Source organism: Nicotiana tabacum, chromosome 9 (assembly GCF_000715075.1).
Source record: "Nicotiana tabacum cultivar K326 chromosome 9, ASM71507v2, whole genome shotgun sequence".
Classification (NCBI taxonomy): domain Eukaryota; kingdom Viridiplantae; phylum Streptophyta; class Magnoliopsida; order Solanales; family Solanaceae; genus Nicotiana; species Nicotiana tabacum.
Window position 1 is genome coordinate 5,640,902 of NC_134088.1, and position 21,311 is coordinate 5,662,212.

Genomic DNA, 21,311 nt, shown 5'->3' on the forward strand with positions numbered 1-21,311 from the left:
TTCATTTATTATATGTAAGTTGTTGAATTCCTTTGATACATGGAAAAAGTCTAGCAAAGTGGCAAATGAATTCATGAATTGCTTTAGATTACAAGATCAAATATCGTATGTGACATTTTTTTATTCTTTTAAATCCTCTTGTATAAATCCTGACTCTGTAACTGCTTAATGTTGATATAAATACCAAGTGTAATTTTTTATCATTTGAATATGACATACTAAACACCATAGCCAAGCAAAAATAGCTATCGAGAGCTTAACAGCTTCAGGTATTAAGAACATTCGTAGTAACTAATTTTGAATCATCGTAAAGAAAAAGCTAATTACCTTCTAGTTTTTTTATAAATCCAAACCCCATATTAGTTGTTTTAACATGTATATCGGCACCTATTTAATCAAGCCTTTCAAGTGACGTTTTCACCATGTGACCGGGAGGTCAGGGGTTCAAGCCTTGGAAACAGCCTCTTGCAAAAATACAAAATAAGGTTGCGTACAATAGACCCTTGTGGTCCGATACTTCCCCGGCTCCGCGCATAGCGGGAGCTCAGTGTACCGGACTGCCCTTTTTCAAGTGACGTTTCAGGCCCCTTGGATTCAGGATTAAGCATTAAAACATGCAGTCAGCTGCCAAAACAGTACGGGGGATTTGAAGTTGGTATTCCCAGCAGAATTACTAAGTCGTAACTTTGCAGTAAACAAAGTGTCATAGGATAGTGGAATAGAATTAACGCGGCACTGACACGAGAATCCAAAATTTGAATACAAACCAAAACTATAGACAGAAAATAGTTACTCATCAGCTTCAAGTAGAATGTACACAGATCAACTTAAGACCCCCTTTTTTCTTTTACACAAATAGCTAAACAAAGTTTCCTAAATGCTAGACCCGGAAAGCTGCAGCTTCCGATGGTTGTAACAGACATTAGGTCAGGAAGATGTTTTCGGGTTTCACCTCTTTCTCTTGGTAGCTCCAGAACCCCGGCCACCTCTCTTGCTCGAGGATTCAGCACCTCCTTTCTCCCTGCTACTAGAACTTCCTCTTCCTCTTCCAGCAGACGGCTTCTTTCCACCAGCACCCTTCAGATCTACATTTACTTGGATTCCTGTTGTAAAACAAAAGCAGATAAAGGGAAAGACGGGAAAGAATGTTAACAGGTAGGTAGAAGACGCTCAGACAGTAAGTACATGCAGATAAATGAAGAAGAAAATGCAATTGCTCAGAGTGTCACTCACCCTTAGAATTGAGACTCTGAAGATCTGACTCCAACTTTTTCTCAACATCTGCAGAGTTGACCGAAACAAGCAATAACATCATCAAATACTGCTCCAAATTATTGTAAAAGAATTACACCGTCCTTCTATATTAGAGAAATGTCATCACTTATCCCTAATGAAAAGTACTAACATTGAAATAAGAGCAAATAGAAAACGCTTACTGCAGAGGCACAAAGGAAACACAAACTATAATGTGCATGATTTCTTTTTGCTATTGCAACCAAGTGTAGAACAACATTTCTTAACTATGGAGCTCATATCAATGGATTATCTATCTTTAAGATTTTCCAGTTAACTGTTCTGGTAAGAATATTGAATGACACAGTATCATGCTCCCTTTTAATGGGGTAATCTGAGTAGGGATGTACCTATATCCTCTGGCTCTGATGAGTTCTCTTCATCTTCAGCAATTGCTTCACCATTTTCTTCAGCTAAGCCTTCATCTAGTGGCTCCAGCATCGCTGCAACCCGCTTCTTGGGAGCTTTTTTAATTCCAGGAAGGGATATTAAATCTGCTGTGCGAATAACACGTGATTTGCTTCCTTTGTTGTATGCCCTTGTCAGTGCAGCTTTCACAACAGGCTGAATACCATCCAGTGGATTCGGATGTCCCTGATGCAAATGCAGTGAAGTCAACACATGAACAGATTCTAAAAGTGCATCAGAGGAATTAGGAGAAGAGATTAAAACAATGGCATACCTTGAATTTTGATATCTCCACAATATTATCGAAGTCATCCTGGCTTATAGAGTACGAATCCATGAAATCCACAACGTTCTCGACAGCTTCATCCTGGCAATAACATTCATATATAACCATGCAAACAGATATACACAACGAAATTCGGGTTAAGGATGAATAATCACCTTAGGTAGCAGTTTTAATGGATCTGTCAACTTCTTTGTAAGAAGAGTAAAGTAGTCAAGTCTCAGGTTTGCCCTGAAATGTATGAGAAAATATATTACACAACTACCACGAATGCATAAAGACTGTTTTACAGGCAATGTGCAGGAAGAAGTAGTTGAAACTTTGACTGACTTCCAAATTTTGTAAGAAAAAGTGTACACAAAACAGGGGAACCCTGCAATAGGTAACACATCAATAGTTTTTTTGTCAACTATTAACTCTTAAACAATTGATTAACACTAACCACGGAAGGAGGCACAGGCAGAAAAGGGGGAATAGGACAAGACATTGCATCATGGAAACACCAGTCGTTTTAGAAGATTATGTACACAGTTGACTTCAACTATACTTATGCAGGTATTGAAAAAGAATTTTAACAAGTTCTGAATCTAGAACAATAGTCTGAAATCAGGACATGCGCTGTATACCAGATCTTATTATTTGTATTCTGAGAAATACCAAAGAATTAGAAACGAATCATAAGCTGGAGAAAATAAGAAAATACTGAATACATAACAATAAAAGAAACACATGCTCTAATTGAGTGGATTAATGAAGACACTCGGTCTTTGAAAATTAATGTAAGATTACAAGATACAGATCAATGAAATGAACATGTATCAGGTTAGATGAAAAATGAGAATAAAACTAATATGTCAAATATGTCAAAATAGAAAGTACCTTCCCAAATATGATTCACGAGAAGCGAGTAGGTGAACATGCAAGTCCTCCAAAATCCGGTAATTCTTTCCCATTGTAGAGTTCTTTCCTAGCCAGCCACCAAACCTATTAAAGTTGCGTTCTCCCTGCAATATTTAACCCTCACTATAATTTCAGCCGTCTCAAATAAGTCCTGATTGGATGACAATTAAAATATATTCAAGTGAAAATTCCTGGAAAGCTAATAAATGACAAGCAAAGAATTAGAAACCATAAGATGTAAAATATACCGAGACCACATCTCTGGAAACAGCTCACAACTTTTCGACATCTAATACCAATACTGAACCACCTGTAATTATCTAATGTAGGAAACTAATAGTATAACATGATGATCTCTAGACAAACTTAGATCCACCCATCAGATTTGAGAGAAAGGCACAACATATTGTGCTTAAAATGAAAGCAAAGCTATGCATTGCTCAGCCATCAGATCTTATAGACGGAGAATAAGAAGCACCAGTCACCTGCTCAAGAGTCTGCCTCTGTCCATGCAACAACGAAGCACTACAATGGGGTAGGAAAAAAACAAGAAATTTAGCCAGCACTATAAGAAAAAAGTAGATGCAACTGAACTTGAGACGCTAAGAAATTGTCTTACGGAATAATGCAAGACGAAAGGCAACCAGCTGGAGATAGTTGCCACTGCTGGTATCTACGAATCTGTACATTTATTAAATCACCATTTGCAATAGAGTCAGCAGCACGTGCAATTAGGCTCATCCGCTTTAAACCATCATCATCTTTGCCAACAGAACTTGGCTTGTAATTGAGATAGTTCTCCTGCCATCACATGGGGAAATCATTTTACCAAATAATATGGAGGCCTACTCATAAAATATTTTAAACCATACTGATACTTTCTCAGACCCCGCGCATAGCGGGAGCTTAGTGCACCGGGCTGCCCTTTTTTTATACTGATACTTTCTCAGAAGCTTTTCAATCCTAATATACCAACGTGAAATCTATACCAAGTCAATTTTTAGCCTTATGTTGTGTATGACTCGTTTAATGAGGCAATTGATATGGCACAGATGGTATAAACGACAACCAAGAACAATATCAAGTAACAGAAAGAGGATTACACAGACTGCTGACAAGCATGATCATGCCCAAAAAAACAAGGAAAAAGGAAAAGAAATAAAATAAACCATCTGAAGCATACAGTCAGCTTTATAGCATAGATCCTAATGCAACACTGCCCAAACATCACACAGGAACAAAGCCCTTCAGCACTTCTCAAACAACTGTCTTCTCTCGTACACAATGAAGTTCTCAACATGTGGCAATATAGCAATCTAAAGAACACAAATGAGCATGTAAGACATAAATTATGGATGGAAGCAAGACCATTTAAGTAAATACATATCCCAAAGCTATCATATAAAGCAGAATTTCTAGAGGATAAGAACAACTAACCAAGAGAGCTTAAATATACTAGCTTAAAATAAGATACAAGATTACTGCATAATGGTTTTTTCGGGGCATGTCATTATAAGTTAGATCATCAGGTACCAAACTTGGAAAATTAATCCAAAAGAGAAATTAATTAGGAAATAAAAGATGGAGTATGAAAACTGAAAAGAAAAAAAGAAAACAGCAAAGCGATCAGTTCCAATTGATATTATTCTACTTGAATGAATACTCTCCGTTCTACAAGGTCTCAAAGTGATATAGAGAAAAATAGGCAGGGACATATAAAAGGAAAATTAACTCAGACGAGAGTAAATTTCAAGCACAAATAGTAACCTTATGGATCTAGAGTACCTGTATAAGAAGCGGGACAAGATCTGGGTCACTCATACTTAGATCAATTCTTCGATCTATTTTCAAGTTCTTGGCATTAAAATCAAACAACCTATCAACACAGGAACAAACATAACTGGTCAGTAAAAAAAATCATATTTAAGTCAAGACCTGAGCGTGAAAGTAATTATTCAATGTGATAGCAGTGAATGCTGTAGTCACATGAAAGTACTAAAGTGAGATCATTCATTAGGCAATGCAAGCTATATTATGGCCGAATTTGAAGTAAAAGCAATAAAAAAAAGAGGAGTCCACATCTCAAGAATGTGTAATTTGTAACAAACTGCAATATCCAAAGCAAGTGACAAACATACAAATTCTATCAGAGAAAAGTGTTCAAAGAAGCTGACTACTCAACTCTATACTCCCACAGGATAAGTTACAGAGGATCACTGCTTAGTTTCAAGCATACTGGTATGCTGAATCTTCTTAAATTCCCTCCGCACCCCACCCTCGAAAGCAAGGAAAAGAAAATGCCTCTGCTTTCTTCTTTGTTAAACCCCACTCCTTACTTCCCATAATCCATTCTCACCCACTCTGTTAAAATGAAGATTCACATATAAAGCTGAGTAAGGAAAATTGACATCCACCTCTTTCAACTTATTTCCCATGAGACGGAGTTATGAATTGACGTTGTAAAAGAAATACATAAATCAAAGGCTAAAAGGGAAAAAAGAGTACAATAACCAAATATTTACACTGCTATGGCTTGTGGTGATATATAAATATGGATCTCCCGTAATGAATTATGGACAACAAGTAGGAAGGTGGCTAATTAAATGATATTGCTGATTAGTTTTCGGTGCTTTTATCCCAAATATTACTAATTATTGATTAAGCTGCTCAACGGCACATAAGGTAGTGGAATAGTCACTACCACATATATTTGGACACAAAGCAACTAGAAAATCCAACGTAGTTCAATCCATATGTGGGGAAAAATTACACATCAATTTGGTAAAATGGTAAAGAGAGGTTGAATCGAAGACATGCATACAGTTCGACAGCTTTGAAGGGTGAGATGTCTTCATCCTTTGAACTGCTTAGAAGGCGCTGTCTTATATCATCGTATTGGATCACAGACTTAGAGAGACTCATGTATTGCAATTGATTTAGAGCCATACGCATATCGCCACCAACACGTTCTGCCAATTCCTCAAGAGCAATCTAGAAAAAGAAATAGAAGAAGAAAATCAATCATGAATCTCAGAAAGTTTGCAGATGGATGCCCAGACAACAACAAAGGAAATGTTTTCCGTATGTTTTGTAGGTGCACCACCAAATTATACATGCTACCGACAAATTTAAGCAGGAAAGTACTCAAATAAATATATATTGACACAAATACACGTCACTATTTCCACAAGAAGTACAAATTGAGATTTTTTAATTGAACAACTAGGGATTTACTTGCATAAAACAATTCATATTTTTGGACATCCCTTACTTGATCAGAAAAAATTGAACTCTTACTTTCTCCACAACAAAATTCATAGGACTTAATCTTGGTGTTTCAGATCTGGATTACTTTACTACATGCACTTCAAGAAACCACCAATATCAAACCAAGTACAACAGTCCACAAATGTTGACAAGTGAAACCAATTTTCACATTTTATCGGGGATGATGGCTTTTGAGTGCGATAGGATAGTTCCAAATATTACTAAATACATCTTCTTCAACATGTAAGAACTTATGCAAGTTGTTGAAAGAGAATAAAACCTCATTGACTTGAAGGCCTTCAGCATTTGCCACTTGCTTTAACCTTTTTGCCATCTGTCAAAACATACTCTCACTATTAGCTGTAAAAATTTCAACAAAATTTTTTTACCTCTTATATCTACCATAGAAGATCCAGCAAGGAACACCAGAAACATTACTGGAGCTAAGGGTAGCTTGGATCTTGTCCATAACAGGACACTGTGGAAGGTACACTGACTAGCATATAATCATTAGTGTAGTGCATCATTTGGAGAAATTCAGCACTAAAATTCAAATCAAGTAAAGATAACTAAGTGCAAGAAGAATATGTCATCTAACAATTCCTTCTTTACTTATACCATCCTATTATTGCTCTTACCCAAAGAAGGAATTGTTAGATGACAAGAATAACTGTGGAAATGACCTGCTGCTTGGTCGGTTTTCGGAAGACAATTGGTAAGCAATAATTGACAAGGCTCTTCAATTTCTGACTGTAGCGATCATTACAAATGCAGATAATAGGAATTTTGGATAACTTGATGCTAGCAATAAGATCGGCAACACCACCTCTATCTCCAGCAGACATGCCATCAACCTCATCCATAATCAGAACAGTCTTCTGATGGTGCAATCTACAATCATCAACATGGATTATGGCATATCATACTTCTGATACAAACATTCAAGAAAGCAGAGGTTTACCTGCCAATATTAGCACCTAGGGATTCATTGCTAACAAGTTCTTTTATGGAATTTGCAGTACTACCACCAATTCCTTTCTCAATTTTTGAATCAGCCTTTCCACGACTATCACTAGCATTTACCTAAAAAAAATAAAGGTACTGTTATATTAATCCAACATCCAACAGAAAGAAAGAGTAAGTGAAAAATGATTAGATTACAGTCCGAGAATTTTCACCATTTAAAAGGAAAATACCTCGATGGTTTGGAAACCCAGTAGCTGACTAACCACCTTTGCTGATGTAGTCTTCCCTATACCCGGCATACCACTCAACAGAACTGCCTTTTTAGCACCAGAGTCATTCTGTTTTTTCCCCTTCCCCTTACTAGCTGCATTTAGAAAATGCTCATCCCAGCTCTCCAGCCAACGCTGAATCTGTTCTACCTGATCGTGTACCATATAGAAGGTAAAGTTACTCCAGGTGATACTTTTAATTCAAAAGTGTAGCCATTAAAGAAAGAAAGCAACATAGAAGAATACCAGTGACTTATTCCCTATTATGTCTACAATAGCTTTGGGCCTGTATTTTTCTGTCCATGGTAGTGAAGACTCTTTAGCTTGGCCTTTCCTCTTGGCAGGAGATGCACTAGGTGTCAATTCTTTGGCAGCTAAAATCTTTGTGGCAGTGCTTCCAGTTCCATCACCTAAAAAACGACATTGCCGCATTTTAGGCCATGAAGGCTCAAAGTCAAGAATGTGAAAGTATCACCTCAGCATAAGAGGCACCAGAAACACAATGTTCCATTGTCTATCGGGCTTGATATTCCCCATCTTTCACCAATCTAAAACAAGAGAGATCAGAAGCACTTTCTCCTACTGTACATGGAAGTAAGCTAACATCACTCAGCTGTCTAGTCTATTTACAGGCTGCTCCCCTCCCCGTCCAGGATGCCAACCACGTTTCCGTTTCTACATACACCACTCAGCTATTTAGTGCTTCTTCCATCCGATTTTGTGTGCCACACTTTCCATGTTAATTTATCTCGAAAAATCACATCTCTGTATTTGGAAACTCATAAATCTTATCATCACCATTTTACCCTTAATAGCATGACTTGTTGGGACCCAGTTGATATAAAGTTCAAATATTTATGAGAGGAATATGAAAAGACAAATGGATCTCTCACCAACTCTCACTTAATTATTTGATAGTCGGGTAATTTAGGTACATTGCGTAGATTCAGCTTACGTCTCAACAATCTTCCTTTGTTTTTACGTCTCAACGATCTTCCTTTGTTTCTTAAACTTTGTGGGTCAAACAGCCCCCCACAATATAAGATGGAGGGATTATTTATAAACTTTCAGCAACTTATATCCCTATTACCTTCAATACAGGAGCCTAAATTGTCCCTATTACCTTCAATACAGGAGCCTAAATTGATGTATATACTTTTTTCTTTTTGAAGGAAATTGATGTATATACTTTTAGTTCTGGTTCTTTGTAATAAACTAATTTTGCGGCAGATATCCAGAGCTTTTAAAAGCAAAAAGCGCCAAAAAGCAACAAGGTCCACGAGCTTGAAGTGAAAAGCGAGAAGTAAAGCGCAAGCTTCTTTGAAGAGAAGAGCACAATTTACTAAAGATGAAACAATACCAAACATATACGAATTTAGTATTATAATAATCAAATTGCAATGAGAATAACTAATTTCAAGTATCCAATATACAATAAAGTTGATGCTAATCCAAATACTCAAAGTTGTGATTCAAAGAATCGACTGCTTCTCATTTGGGTCATTTTGTGTGTCATGTTTAAAGCCACGCTTTTCCGAAGCGCATGGCTTCATCCAGAAAATGATAACCCCCCCTCCACCATCACTTCTTTGGTATAAGCGACAAACCAATGGCTTCTTTGTGCAATAGAGAGGAAGAAACATGGAATCATATTTTCGTCCATTTTTATGATGGCTAAACAACTTTGGGATCTGCTTCTGGGCCTATTTTGGGCTTAAATGGCTGATGCCAAAGACTGAAAGACTTGCTGTCACGTTGGGAAGGCAATGAAAGGAATGCTAGGTGCTTTGTGTGCAAAGCAAGTTCAATATACAATTTAAAGTACAGATGTTTATGTTTACTGGCTTTATGGTGTAGGCCTAAGTTGCTTGGACTCGGGTGCGGGTATCTGATATGGGGACGGATCCGAGTATCGGATTCGGCAAAATCTAAATTTTAAGATTCGGGGGTGCGGATCCGGATATTGATACGGTGCGGGGATTCGGCTAATAAAAATATTGTAAATTTTGAGAGATTCTGTTAAAAACTTACATGAATATCGTAGAATTCAATCTTTCATTCTCCAAGATGGACATTATTCTTTCATTCTCCTAAATCTGTTTTATTTTTTATTTTGAGAAATCAAAATCTCAATTTTTCTCCCAAATTTGTCGATGGACTCCGGTCAAAGTGTCCGGAGTCGGTTAACCGAATCCGGGACGTATCCCGCTCCCGTCCCGTTCTCGTATCGGGACGGGAACGGCACCAAAATCGAAAAGTCCGTGCAACTTAGGTGTAGGCCACAGGATGTATATGATGTGCATAAAATGATAGATTTCATTAGCTCTTTAAGGAGTAACTTTATAGAGGAGGTCCTTTCTTTTGTTTTTTCGTAAAAGGGAGAGTCCACTTTTGTATACACCAGGCACCATCTTAGTGCTGGCAGACTATTATCATTAATTAACCTTGCCAACTTACTGACCAAATAGAAAACTGAATCATTAGGACGCAAAGGTGGATTTCCAAATGGAGTTAGTCCAGTGTTCTTCTAACATCGAAACCTTGCACCCCTGGGGTTTTGTTAATAACATATACCTATTGATCAACCCCAAAAAAAGATAGGTAGTCGTAGGAACATTATACCTTTTTTTTATCAGTTAGTGACATTATACTTTTTGTACCTTTGTACATCTGACAGCACATCTCCGTGCCACTTTTGAAGGGTTAATACTTAAAACAAGCTTTCACTTTTTCCCTGCAAGCCTTGACTTATCACAAAAAAAAAATTGTCATCTAAAAGCTTCTAGCATTGTCTTTTCTTATTGAATCAATTCTAAGAGTCTTAACTTGCACAGTCCAAATTAGAATGTAAATGATGGTTTTTTATGGTCCCATTCATTTATATGGCAATGGGAATTGCTGACACTGTTTTCTTGTTTTGGATCAAAAAAAAAATATGCTATTATTTCTTTCTGTAAGCCATTCAGACTGTTTGGCATTCCCAAGTAATTCTAGTTTTCAAGAGTTCCGTCCAAAATATATACCCAACATTCTCCTATTTCTCTTCTTTTTGAAGTGCCTACAGAACTTTAGAGGCACTGTTCAAAAATATCATAAACCCATTCATCTTTCATCTAAGAATGAGTACATCACCAGAAATAAACAAGTCACTGAAAATGAAAAGGGAAAGAAAATACAACAACAACAACAACAATGAACCCAGTGTAATCCCATAAATGGGGTCTGGGGAAAAGGGAAAGCAAATGAGTCTAAGAATTACTTGTATTTTGTGAATTTCTCTTTGCAGGAGAAACAACAGTGGCCACTGATTTCTTTGACTCGGGCTGTGTAGCTGATTTTGATTTCTTTGATGACCGGATCATATCGAACAAACCATCCTCAGTGAGAAATGCAGTTCTAGTTGCAAAAGTATAGGATACCAATATTAGTTCAGGAACCAAATGAAAAAGGAAAATGAGAAAATGCATTGACATTGGAAACAAACCCGAGTTCCTTGGCTTTAGAGGATTTCCGTCCCTCGATGTCTTCATCGCATAAAAGATAATTCTGCAACAGAACAGCGTGAAAAACACACTGTAAAACAATTAAGTTTAGCAAAAATTTATAAGCACAGACAATACCGTTTTCTTGCTAACAGATCCTGTAACACGACCACCATGGCGTTTAATCAAATCCTCAGCTTCTTCTCTTTCTAAACTGAAAGCATGAGAACCGAATGAATGTCTAGCTTTATGTCATTTACATATCCAATACTGAGAGAAGTTAAAAAAGGTAACACAGAGACGAAAAGACTTGGCCTTCTACATAGTGCATCAGTTGCAGTGAGTCTTACATGCTATAAGCAATAAAGATATTTATGCAAATACATCCCTGGGTTTATCCCCATAATATCTCTTCAAAAATATACAAACAGACTCAATGAGGTACCTGTCCAGAGTTCCACTAATTACAAAAGTCAAACCAGCTAAACAGTTTGGGGCACCTTCAGGAACTTCCTGCAAAGTGGAAAGACCACAATTTTATTAACTCAGACAACTTCTTAATTGTAAAAGAAAATAGCTTCAGCAAGGCTTCTACCTTTTCCCCCTTGTGAGGAGGGTCTTTTCTTTCACCAAAATTCATGAAACCGCCCCGTCCTCCACCACCTCTGCCTCGTCCACCACTTGGTGCTGCAGATGGTCCTTTACCACCACGCCCTCGTCCACCAGATTTGGTGTCCTTATCAGCTGAGGCATCATCATCACTTTCATCAAGAGGGATGCCTTTTCCACCAGTCTGAGCTGCTCGTCCACCACGCCCTCTTCCAGTAGGTTTGGGATCAGATTTTGTATCCTTAAGATCATCGTCACTTTCATCACTGATCACATACTTCCGTGCAGATCCCCTTCCAGAGCCACTTGCCGACTTTTTGGCAGGAGTGGCACCTCTGGATCCCATTGCAGATGCAGGCAGTACAAAGTCATCGTCATCCTCAGCTTTGTGAATTCTTTTCGCAGCTGGTGGCTTCTCATTAACTGATGAACTTCCACCAGCATTTTGAGCTTTTCTTTTTGCTGATACTTCCTCTACTTTTTCTTCTTTTGCCTTCACCTTGTCTGTAGCAAAATATTTACTAGTTTTCCTTCTGCCGGCAGTCTCTTGTCCTTCTTGTACCTAGTGTCCATTAGATGCAATAAATAAGATTAACAAAACAAAAGATGTTGTTGTCCGTAGGTTCTCAAAGTTCAGAAATTGCATTAGATAATCCAGTAGAAACATTCCACCATCTCAAAAACTCTACCTACTAGCTAAAATACCCAACGATGAGAAAATATTTTTTTTTAAAAAAAAAAGCTAAAGATCAACAATATTTTACAGGACTTATTGATGGTGACCAACTTTTATTTTACTGCAAAAGTTATAAACAAGGAGTTAAAGTTCAGAAGTTTAAAATTCTTAATATAGGTGAAAATACTAAGTTTTCATGGTATTTCCGAATGACCTTCAGATTAGTTCAATTTCCCCCTAATTTTCTATCATACTTTGTATAACCCTAATGGTTCTAGGAAAAGCTGAAAGAGCCACAACGTAGAAGACGAGATTTGCCAAGTGTCTTGATGCTGAAGTTTTTATCAAGCACTTGACATATAAGACTTCCCCAGAAATATGTAATCAAGATATCCCTCTCTTTCTTAAATGGTTAGGTAAGCGATGAACTAAATCACATGCATATAAAAGGAAGAGCTCAAGATCTGAAGCCAGCAGATCCAGCCATATATGCATATTATTTGCAGACTTTATAGTCATAACTCAAAATAGCTGGAGCCATCATTCAACAACGTGAAGGAAAGGCCCCAAGTATAAGAGAGAAAGACAGAAACTCTCTAGAGTAGATTCCTTTCCACTATTTCCCGTTATCAAGTATATTTCTTTATTCAATATTTACATTGGTTATGGATGGGTAGAGTTAAAAGCTATAGGTTTTAGGTAAAAAAATGTCAGCTTTCAATGATTTGCTGGAACTATTAGCAGTGTCCCAAACCCCGAATTGGTGTCAGTCTCAGTTCTGGTGACTAACTGCCCCTGAAATTTTGACAAACCCCACAGGGATTGTTACCATTCATTCTATTTCTTTATAGCTCATGAACTTATTCAAATTTTAAAAAAGTTAAGAGTGGCAGCTAAAGTGAAAATTACACTCATCTAGACTTGATATCATATTTCACTTTCCGTCTTTTCCAAGCTTTACACCTTTTTCTTCCCTTGTAGACGTGTTTAGCTATTTGCACCCAATCCACAAGAAAAAAACCATACCAAGTAAGGGGGAAAGTCGATCTATTCTGACTCATCTGTTAGATTCATCGCTTTGTTGCTTTCATGTTTCAAAAAAGCCGTTCTAACAAGTAATCTGTTTCTCCCTCAAATGACTCCATTCCATTTCTTTCTTTCGGTTGCTCATAAAATAATTGAAGTAGAAGTCCATGGTCAAGGCAATCGATAGAAAAGAAATTACTCTCAGGAAATCTCAAAAAGAAACAACAAGCCAGCCCCACCATTCCACGCAATCGTAACAGGTCAAGAAACAAGAAATAGGCAACTACATTAACAAACACTTAAACCATACGAGAGGTCAACGAGAAAGCAAGTGAAATTGGAAGAATGATCTAGCTACAAAATACTTACCAGGTTTCCTGGAGGAGACTTTTCTGCTGAAGGCTTTTCTGGAGCACTATTCTTGGACATACTCCCATTACCCGTACCTTTGTCATGCTGCTTCATGAACCATTTTCTGATATCTGACTGTATTACACAGAACTATACCATCAAACTCTTAAACCATGCATCTCAAATTCTAATATTTGACAGACACAAAATTCATCACATACTTCAATCTGAAAATCCCAGAAACCACAACTTAACACTTGCCATATGCTAAGTATGTGTTCTTTTACTACAGTGTATGTGTGCAATAGTACATGCTTGGGGAAAGTTATTGTGGATAAGTTGAATTGTCTCAGAGTACCAAAATCGGATTGCATATGGAGTTTAAGACACTAGTATTTATTATACAAGTAGTGAACGAAAATGCTGAAATAGTACTTCGAAAATTAGTTCGGTGAACAAATATTTTTTTTCTGAATTTGATTTAATTAAGGATTTTAAACTCCACCGGTGAGCTTGCTCAAATTGTCGGTCCCAAGCCCAAATAAAGGAAGAAGGTTGTGGCCGTCTAGCGGCCAGCATAGAACTAGCCAAATCATGATTAATCTTCATAGTAAAGGGAAGATTTTGGTGGAGAAATTTTATGACTTTGATTGATTTAAGCACTTTAAACTCCATCAGTGGTCCCAATTCCAAATAAAGGAGGAGGGTTATGGTAGTCTAGCAGCTAGCATAAAACTGGTCAAATCACGATGAATACTCATAAACAATGGAACATGTCCAGTGAGTCATATAGTAGACCACAACTTGTTTGGGAGGTGTAATTGTTTCCTTATAGTCTATTCCCAAAAGAATCGCACATTTCTATATTTAAAAATAATTTAACATTAAACTTTCCACTTTACTCTTAATGAGAAGCTTTCATAGCTACACAAATAACCCTTTAAGCTTTTAAGATCACAAGTTTCAAACGTCTTTTTTTTTCTTCTTAAACTCGGTGCAAAGTCAAACTCTGGCACACAAATGAAACAAAAGGAGTATTTTAAAACGTGGGAAAAGTTAAAAGTGGTAAAATACAGAGAAGATTAACATGGGCATGCACAAATCAAGAAATGGTCAGAATTCTATGAATTAAAATCTTAACCACCAAAAATTATACAGAAACAATATTGTCAATTGAAAAAAAAAAAGTATCAATAAACTGAAACATGAGTAACAAGTACCATTTTTGTGACTTGTAACAATGCACTATCTTCAATAGGCAATGCCTTCTTCAACTTTCGATTAATTTCAAAATTCCACCTGAAAACAAAAAGAAAAATCGAACCAGTGCATGAACAATTTTGTTATACAAACCTCAAAAACGAGATAACTGCGTGAAGAAGATTTTAAAAATGACACGAATATTCAATGCTGCGAAAGGGAAAAGCAAGAGCATATTACCAAGCTATGAATTCGTCGGCGGGGATTAACCGGCCATTTACCGTCAACGTAGCTCCGGTGTAGGGTTTTCAGAATTTGAGACTTTGATTTTCGACTGGGGTTTTACGGGTTATTTTGAGAGTTTTTTTTTTTTTTTTTTTTTTGGGAAGCTACTCGGCTGGGATTATCGAGATTTTTACACGCCTAATCCCTTTCCAAAGAGTATTTAAAAAATAACATTAATTTTAGTTTATTTCATAAATAACAATTTTTTTACAATACTAGCATATTGTAAAATTTATGCACAGCATTGATGAGTGAACGGAAGACATAAATTATGGGATGTATTTTTAACGTTATTGATGATAGAGCCTTCGATATTATAATTGAATCTACAATAAATTTTTCCCAAATCTTTTTAACCGAGTTTTTCTTTTTAATTATTTTCTCTTGTCGATATTTATTTCTTTATCTCTCACAACATGTATTATTCAAAGTATATTATTAGGAAATACCTTACAAAAAAATAAATCTAATATTTTAATATGTCATTAATATGTGTATAGAAACAACATATATAAGATAAACTTATTATATATATATTGATGATATATATTTAAATATAAATACGAGTATAAGTAACATATGTGTATATATATACACGTGATTTTCCTTAGAAAATAATTTCACTAGAGTTATATTATATAAATAGCATTTTTTTACTGGTAAAAATATCCAATGTATGGAAAGTAAAAAATTTGTTATGGAAAGTTTTCAACATAAAAATAGAAAAATATATTACGTTATGGAATGAATTAGTTTCTAATCATTTAAATGTGTTAGGGAATGGATTGGTTTCAAGAGAAAATATAGAAAAAGATATTAGAAAATAGAAAGTATTAGGAGTGTATTTAGAAGTAGCTTGATTGTCACTCGAACTTTATTATTATCATATCTGAATTTATTGGTAAAAATATTTAACTTCCATACCTGTTAATCATTAACTGATGCTGCTTTTTTGTATTATCTTTCTAGTAGTCGGCTAATAATGAAAGTTTAATTGGGCTTAAATCAGTGCAAAGGTCCAAGCCCAATAAAGACATATTGGTATTGGATTCGGCGGTGTGGCATGGGCTAGGGCGATGTGCACAGATAGTCATTAATAGCACATGTCTTTTTTTAAGCCACTGTTTTAAATGTTTTTAGTCTTTAACCACTGTTTTAATAAACTTTTACCTACCTGGACGAAAATACCCTTCTGATATAAGCTTATACCTATGCTCCGTATTAACGATCAGCAGCGGCAACACGTAACTGCCTTCCGAAGCAGCAGCAGCAGCGACTGTGATCGTCCAAAATTGCAGAAGCTTCTCTTCCGATTTTAAACTATAGAATTCAACTTTCTCATCCAAAAACCGACATAAAATTACAGTAAGTTATGCTTTTGTGTGTTTCTGTTGATTTTTATTTCGTTACTAGGAATTTAATGCTAGGAATTTGACTTTTTTTGCTTTTCTGGATTGATAACGTTAAGGACATCGCGTCCTGTGATTATTCAGTACATATTGAAGACATAGTGTTAAGGATTTGGTGTCCTGATTTTGTAAATTGTATTGAAAAAATTAAGGACACAATGTCCTTAACATTTTTGCAGTTGTTCTGAATATTAAGGACATAATGTCCTGATTTTGCAAATTGTTTTGAAAAGTTTAAGGACACTTGGTCCTTAACTTAGAGTCTTAAGTTCAAAACTTAAGGACATTTCGTCCTTAACTTAAAGTTACAAAGTTCAAAAGTTAAGGACACTTGGTCCTGAAGTTTGAGATCCAAGTTCAAAAGTTAAAGACACATGGTCCTGAAGTTAGACTAACAAGGTCAAAAGTTAAGGATTTATGATCTTAAACTTCAAGTTTGAAGTTCAAAAATTAAAGACATTTGGTCCTTAACTTTGAATACCAAGTTCAAAAGTTAAGGACACTTGGTCCTTAACTTTGATTTTCAAGTTCAAAAGCTAAGGACACTTGGTCCTGAACTTATAGTTCTTGTCCTTAATTTATACAAGGATTTCTCTATAAATATGTCCTAAATTTCCTATTCTCTTGACTTGCAGGATGGAAACTGTCACGACCCGGAATTCCCACCCTCGGGAGTCGTGATGGCGCCTACTCATAGCAGCTAGGCAAGTCAGGTACTTAGAAATCTTTAACTCTTCTATGTTAATCATTTTTACAACTCATTTTAACAAGTGATAAACACCTACATGACAGTGGAATATGAGATTTAAGCGGAAGTCTTAAATAAATATAAAACCAGAATGTTTCGTAAGTCAATACATGCCTCTACCCAGAAACTGGTGTCACAATATCCACGGACTACTAAGAGTACTACATACAACAGTCTGAAGGAAAAATAACATTGTTTGTCTAGGATACATGAGATAACAGAACATAATAAAAGATAGAGGAGACGTCGAGCCTGCGGACGCCTGCAAGGCTACCTCGGTGTCTCGGTGGACTGAAGGCTGGCTCCCCTACTGCTGCTGATCTAGTGCCACTCCAGTATCTGCACAGAGTGCAGATTGTAGTATCAGCACAACCGACCCCATGTGTTGGTAAATGTCTGGCCTAATCCTAGCAAGGTAGTAACGAGGCTAGAACCAGACACCATATACAGCAGAAATATAAACAGGTAATAAAGGTTTTAAAAGGAGGGGGAAACATGCTTTGGGGAAACATATCAATTCTATCAGAAACTTAATAAAGTATGAAAGAACATTCGATGTCTACAATCAATACAATGACAATATTATTGCGGCGCGCAACCCGATCCCTTATCATTTAACATTGTTGCGGTGTGCAACCCGATCCACATATGTAACTGTTGCGGTGTGCAACCCGATCCACATATGTAACTGTTGCGACGTGCAACCCGATCCAATGTAATATCTGTTGCGGCGTGCAACCCGATCTAATATAATATATGTTGCGGCGTACAACCCGATCCAATATAATATCTATTGTGGTGTGCAACCCGATCCACATATATAACTGTTGCGGCGTGCAATCCGATCTAATATGATATCTAATAATGTTACGGCGCGCAACCCGTTCCAAATACACAATCAGCAATAATCATAGTTACCCGTCCCGACAAAGGATCAACAATATACTACACTATCCCGGCAAGGGAACTTAATAGTACAAGTATATGCGTCCCGGCAAGGGAGAAACAACCATAACCAAACTTGTTCCAACATTTAACTATCTCAACTATAACTCAACTAGTTTCAACATCTAACTACCTCAGCTATAACTAAACTTGTTACAATACCTAACTACCCAACTATAACCAAACTTGTTACAACACCTAACACGAAAAATCATCAACCTAAGCGTCCGTAATATCAATTAAGAACACAATGCAAGGGAACCTCAACTCAACAATATCCCGGCAAGGGGGCAACATAATGATCTCTTCTCTTTCTTACTTTTACTTCATAATTCACTTCACAACTCGAGCCAATGCTCTAGAATCTCGATTATCACTTATACTTTCACAATTCGTTATACAACTGGAGCCAACGCTCCTCAATGTTCATAGGTCACAACTCTTTTCACAACTTTATACAACAAATAGAAATCTTCACCAAGGCATGAATAATACAACAAGATCATGAAAATCACAAGATAAAACTCACGGTCATGCTTGACACCAACGCATAGATACTCGTAACCATGCCTATACGTCGTACTCGACAAGAAACAAATAGCAAATAGGACACAACTCCTAATCCCTCAAGATAGGGTTAGACCAAACACTTACAGCGATGCCTCGAACACAACTCAAGCTTCAATTATAGCTTTACCCATTGATTCCACCACTAATTCGCTCGTATCTAGTCCCAAATTACTTAATTACATCAATAAACGCTAAATGAATCAACCCCAATGCATGAAAAATGAGTTTTCCAAAGTTTTACCCAAAAAGTCAAAAATAGCCCCCGGGCCCACATGGTCAAAACCCGAGGTTCGAACCAAAACCCGATTATCCATTCCCCCACGAACCCAAATATATGATTTGTTTTGAAATCGGACCTTAAATCGAGGTCCAAATCCCTAATTTTTGAAAAAACTAGGTTCTACCCAAAACACTCAATTTCCCCCCATGAAAATCATTGATTTGAAGTTAAAATCATGTTAAAAGATGTTAAAGATTGAAGAAAACTAGTTAAAAATGACTTACAAATGATTTGGAGAAGAAAGGTTGTTTGAAAAATCGCCCCTTATGTTTTAGGGTTTTGAAGAGTGGAAAATAACTGAAAGGTCCATTTAAATATACTCCTCTCAGACCCTTACCGCGGACCGCATAAAAAGGACTGCGGCCGCGGAGCTCCACCGCGGACCGGAAGAAATAGAGCGCGGTTGCGGAGGCTTGTCCTTGCTCACCGCACAAATCCCACCGGGGACCGCGAGGCCTGGCTTCTAAGACCTGCAACTTTTTCCTAAGTTGAAAACTTACCGAAACACATCCGAAACACACTCGAGCCCTCGGGGCTCCTAACCAAACACACGTACTAACTCAACAACATCATACGAACTCATCCGTGCGATCAAATTGCCAGAATAACCTTAATAACAATGAATCACACCTCAAAATCAAGAATTTTTTCTCAAACTTCATCAAGTATCAAATTTAGCAATTTAGGTCCGAATCACGTCAAACGACGTCCGTTTTCAACCAAACTTTACATAAATGACTTAAACCATATATAAGACCTGTAACGGGTGTCGGAACCAAAATACAGGCCCGATACTATCGCTTTCTAATCAGATTCATTTCAAATTTCCTTAAAAAATTTCAGAAAATAATTTCCTTTAAAAATTAATTTCTCGGGCTCGGGACCTCGAAATTCGATTCCGGGCATATGCCCAAGTCCCATATTTTTCTACGGACCCTCCAGGACCATCAAATCGCGGATCCGGGTCCGTTTACCCAAAAGTTTGACTTAAGTCAAATTTATTCATTTAATAATCAAAACTTATCATTTTTTCACAAAATTTCATATTTAAGCTTTCCAGCTACGCGGCCGGACTGCGCACGTAAATCAAGGTAACTCTAAATGAGGTTTTCAAGGTAACTCTAAATCAAGGTAACCCAAAAGGTCATCACATTCTCCACCTCTAAAACAACCATTCGTCCTTGAACGGACAGAAGAAGGAAGTACCTGAGTCAGGAAAAAGATGGGGATAATGGCTCCGCATATCGGACTCGGACTCCCAGGTCAATACCTTAGGAGGCTGACCTCTCCACCGAACACGAACAGAAGAAAAACTCTTCGACCTCAACTGACGAACCTGTCGGTCTAGAATAGCTATCGGCTCCTCCTCATAAGACAAGTCCTTGTCCAACTGGACAGTGCTGAAATCTAACACGTGGGATGGATTGCCGTGATATTTCCGGAGCATGGAGACATGAAACACTGGATGCACGACTGATAAGCTCGGCGGCAACGCAAGTCTATAAGCCACATCTCCCACTCGATCAAGAATCTCAAATGGACCGATGAACTTAGGGCTAAACTTGCCCTTCTTCCCAAATCTCATCACGCACTTCATAGGCGACACTCGGAGCAATACCCGCTCTCCAACCATAAAAGCCACATCTCGAACCTTGCGGTCTGCATAACTCATTTGCCTGGACTGAGCTGTACGAAGCCTATCCTGAATAATCATGACCTTGTCCAAAGCCTCCTGAACCAGATCCGTACCCAACAATCGAGCCTCTCCCGGCTCAAACCACCCAACTGGATACCGACACTGCCTACCATATAAAGCCTCATAAGGAGCCATCTGGATACTCGACTGGTAGCTGTTGTTGTAGGCAAACTCTACTAAAGGCAAAAACTGATCCCACGAGCCTCCAAAGTCAATAACACAAGCTCGGAGCATATCCTCAAGAATCTGAATAGTCTGCTCGGACTGCCCGTCCGTCTGAGGATGAAATGTTGTGCTCAACTCAACCTGCGTACCCAACCCTTGCTGAACTGCTCTCCAGAAACACGAGGTAAATTGCGTACCTCAGTCCGAAATGATAGACACAGGCACACCATGAAGACGAACAATCTCTCGGATATAGATCTCAGCTAACCTCTCGAATGAATAGGAGACTGCCACAGGAATGAAATGCGCTAACTTGGTCAGCCTATTAACAATGACCCATACTGCGTCGAACTTCTTCCGAGTCTGCGGGAGTCCAGTAACTAAGTCCATAGTGATCCGCTCCCACTTTCACTCAGGAAGCTCAATCCTCTGAAATAACCCATCAGGCATGTGATGCTCATACTTGACCTGCTGACAATTCAA

General features: G+C 37.5%; 1 protein-coding gene across 1 annotated transcript; it reads right to left on the reverse strand.

Moving 5' to 3' along the window:
• Window positions 1-739: 739 nt before the first annotated feature.
• Window positions 740-15,149, reverse strand: LOC107763539 (replication factor C subunit 1). The gene is made up of 23 exons (XM_016582025.2): window positions 14,971-15,149; window positions 14,751-14,829; window positions 13,549-13,665; window positions 11,464-12,039; window positions 11,314-11,381; window positions 11,007-11,082; window positions 10,871-10,932; window positions 10,646-10,782; window positions 7,633-7,796; window positions 7,348-7,536; window positions 7,113-7,234; window positions 6,835-7,042; window positions 6,432-6,485; window positions 5,706-5,875; window positions 4,670-4,760; window positions 3,504-3,685; window positions 3,370-3,409; window positions 2,864-2,988; window positions 2,143-2,215; window positions 1,976-2,068; window positions 1,644-1,887; window positions 1,234-1,281; window positions 740-1,103 (listed from the first exon to the last, which is right to left on the reverse strand). The coding sequence occupies exons 2-23, from the start codon at window positions 14,751-14,753 to the stop codon at window positions 949-951; spliced, it is 2,997 nt and encodes a 998-aa protein (XP_016437511.2). The 5' UTR covers window positions 14,754-14,829; window positions 14,971-15,149; the 3' UTR covers window positions 740-948.
• Between the last annotated feature and the right edge of the window lie 6,162 nt (window positions 15,150-21,311).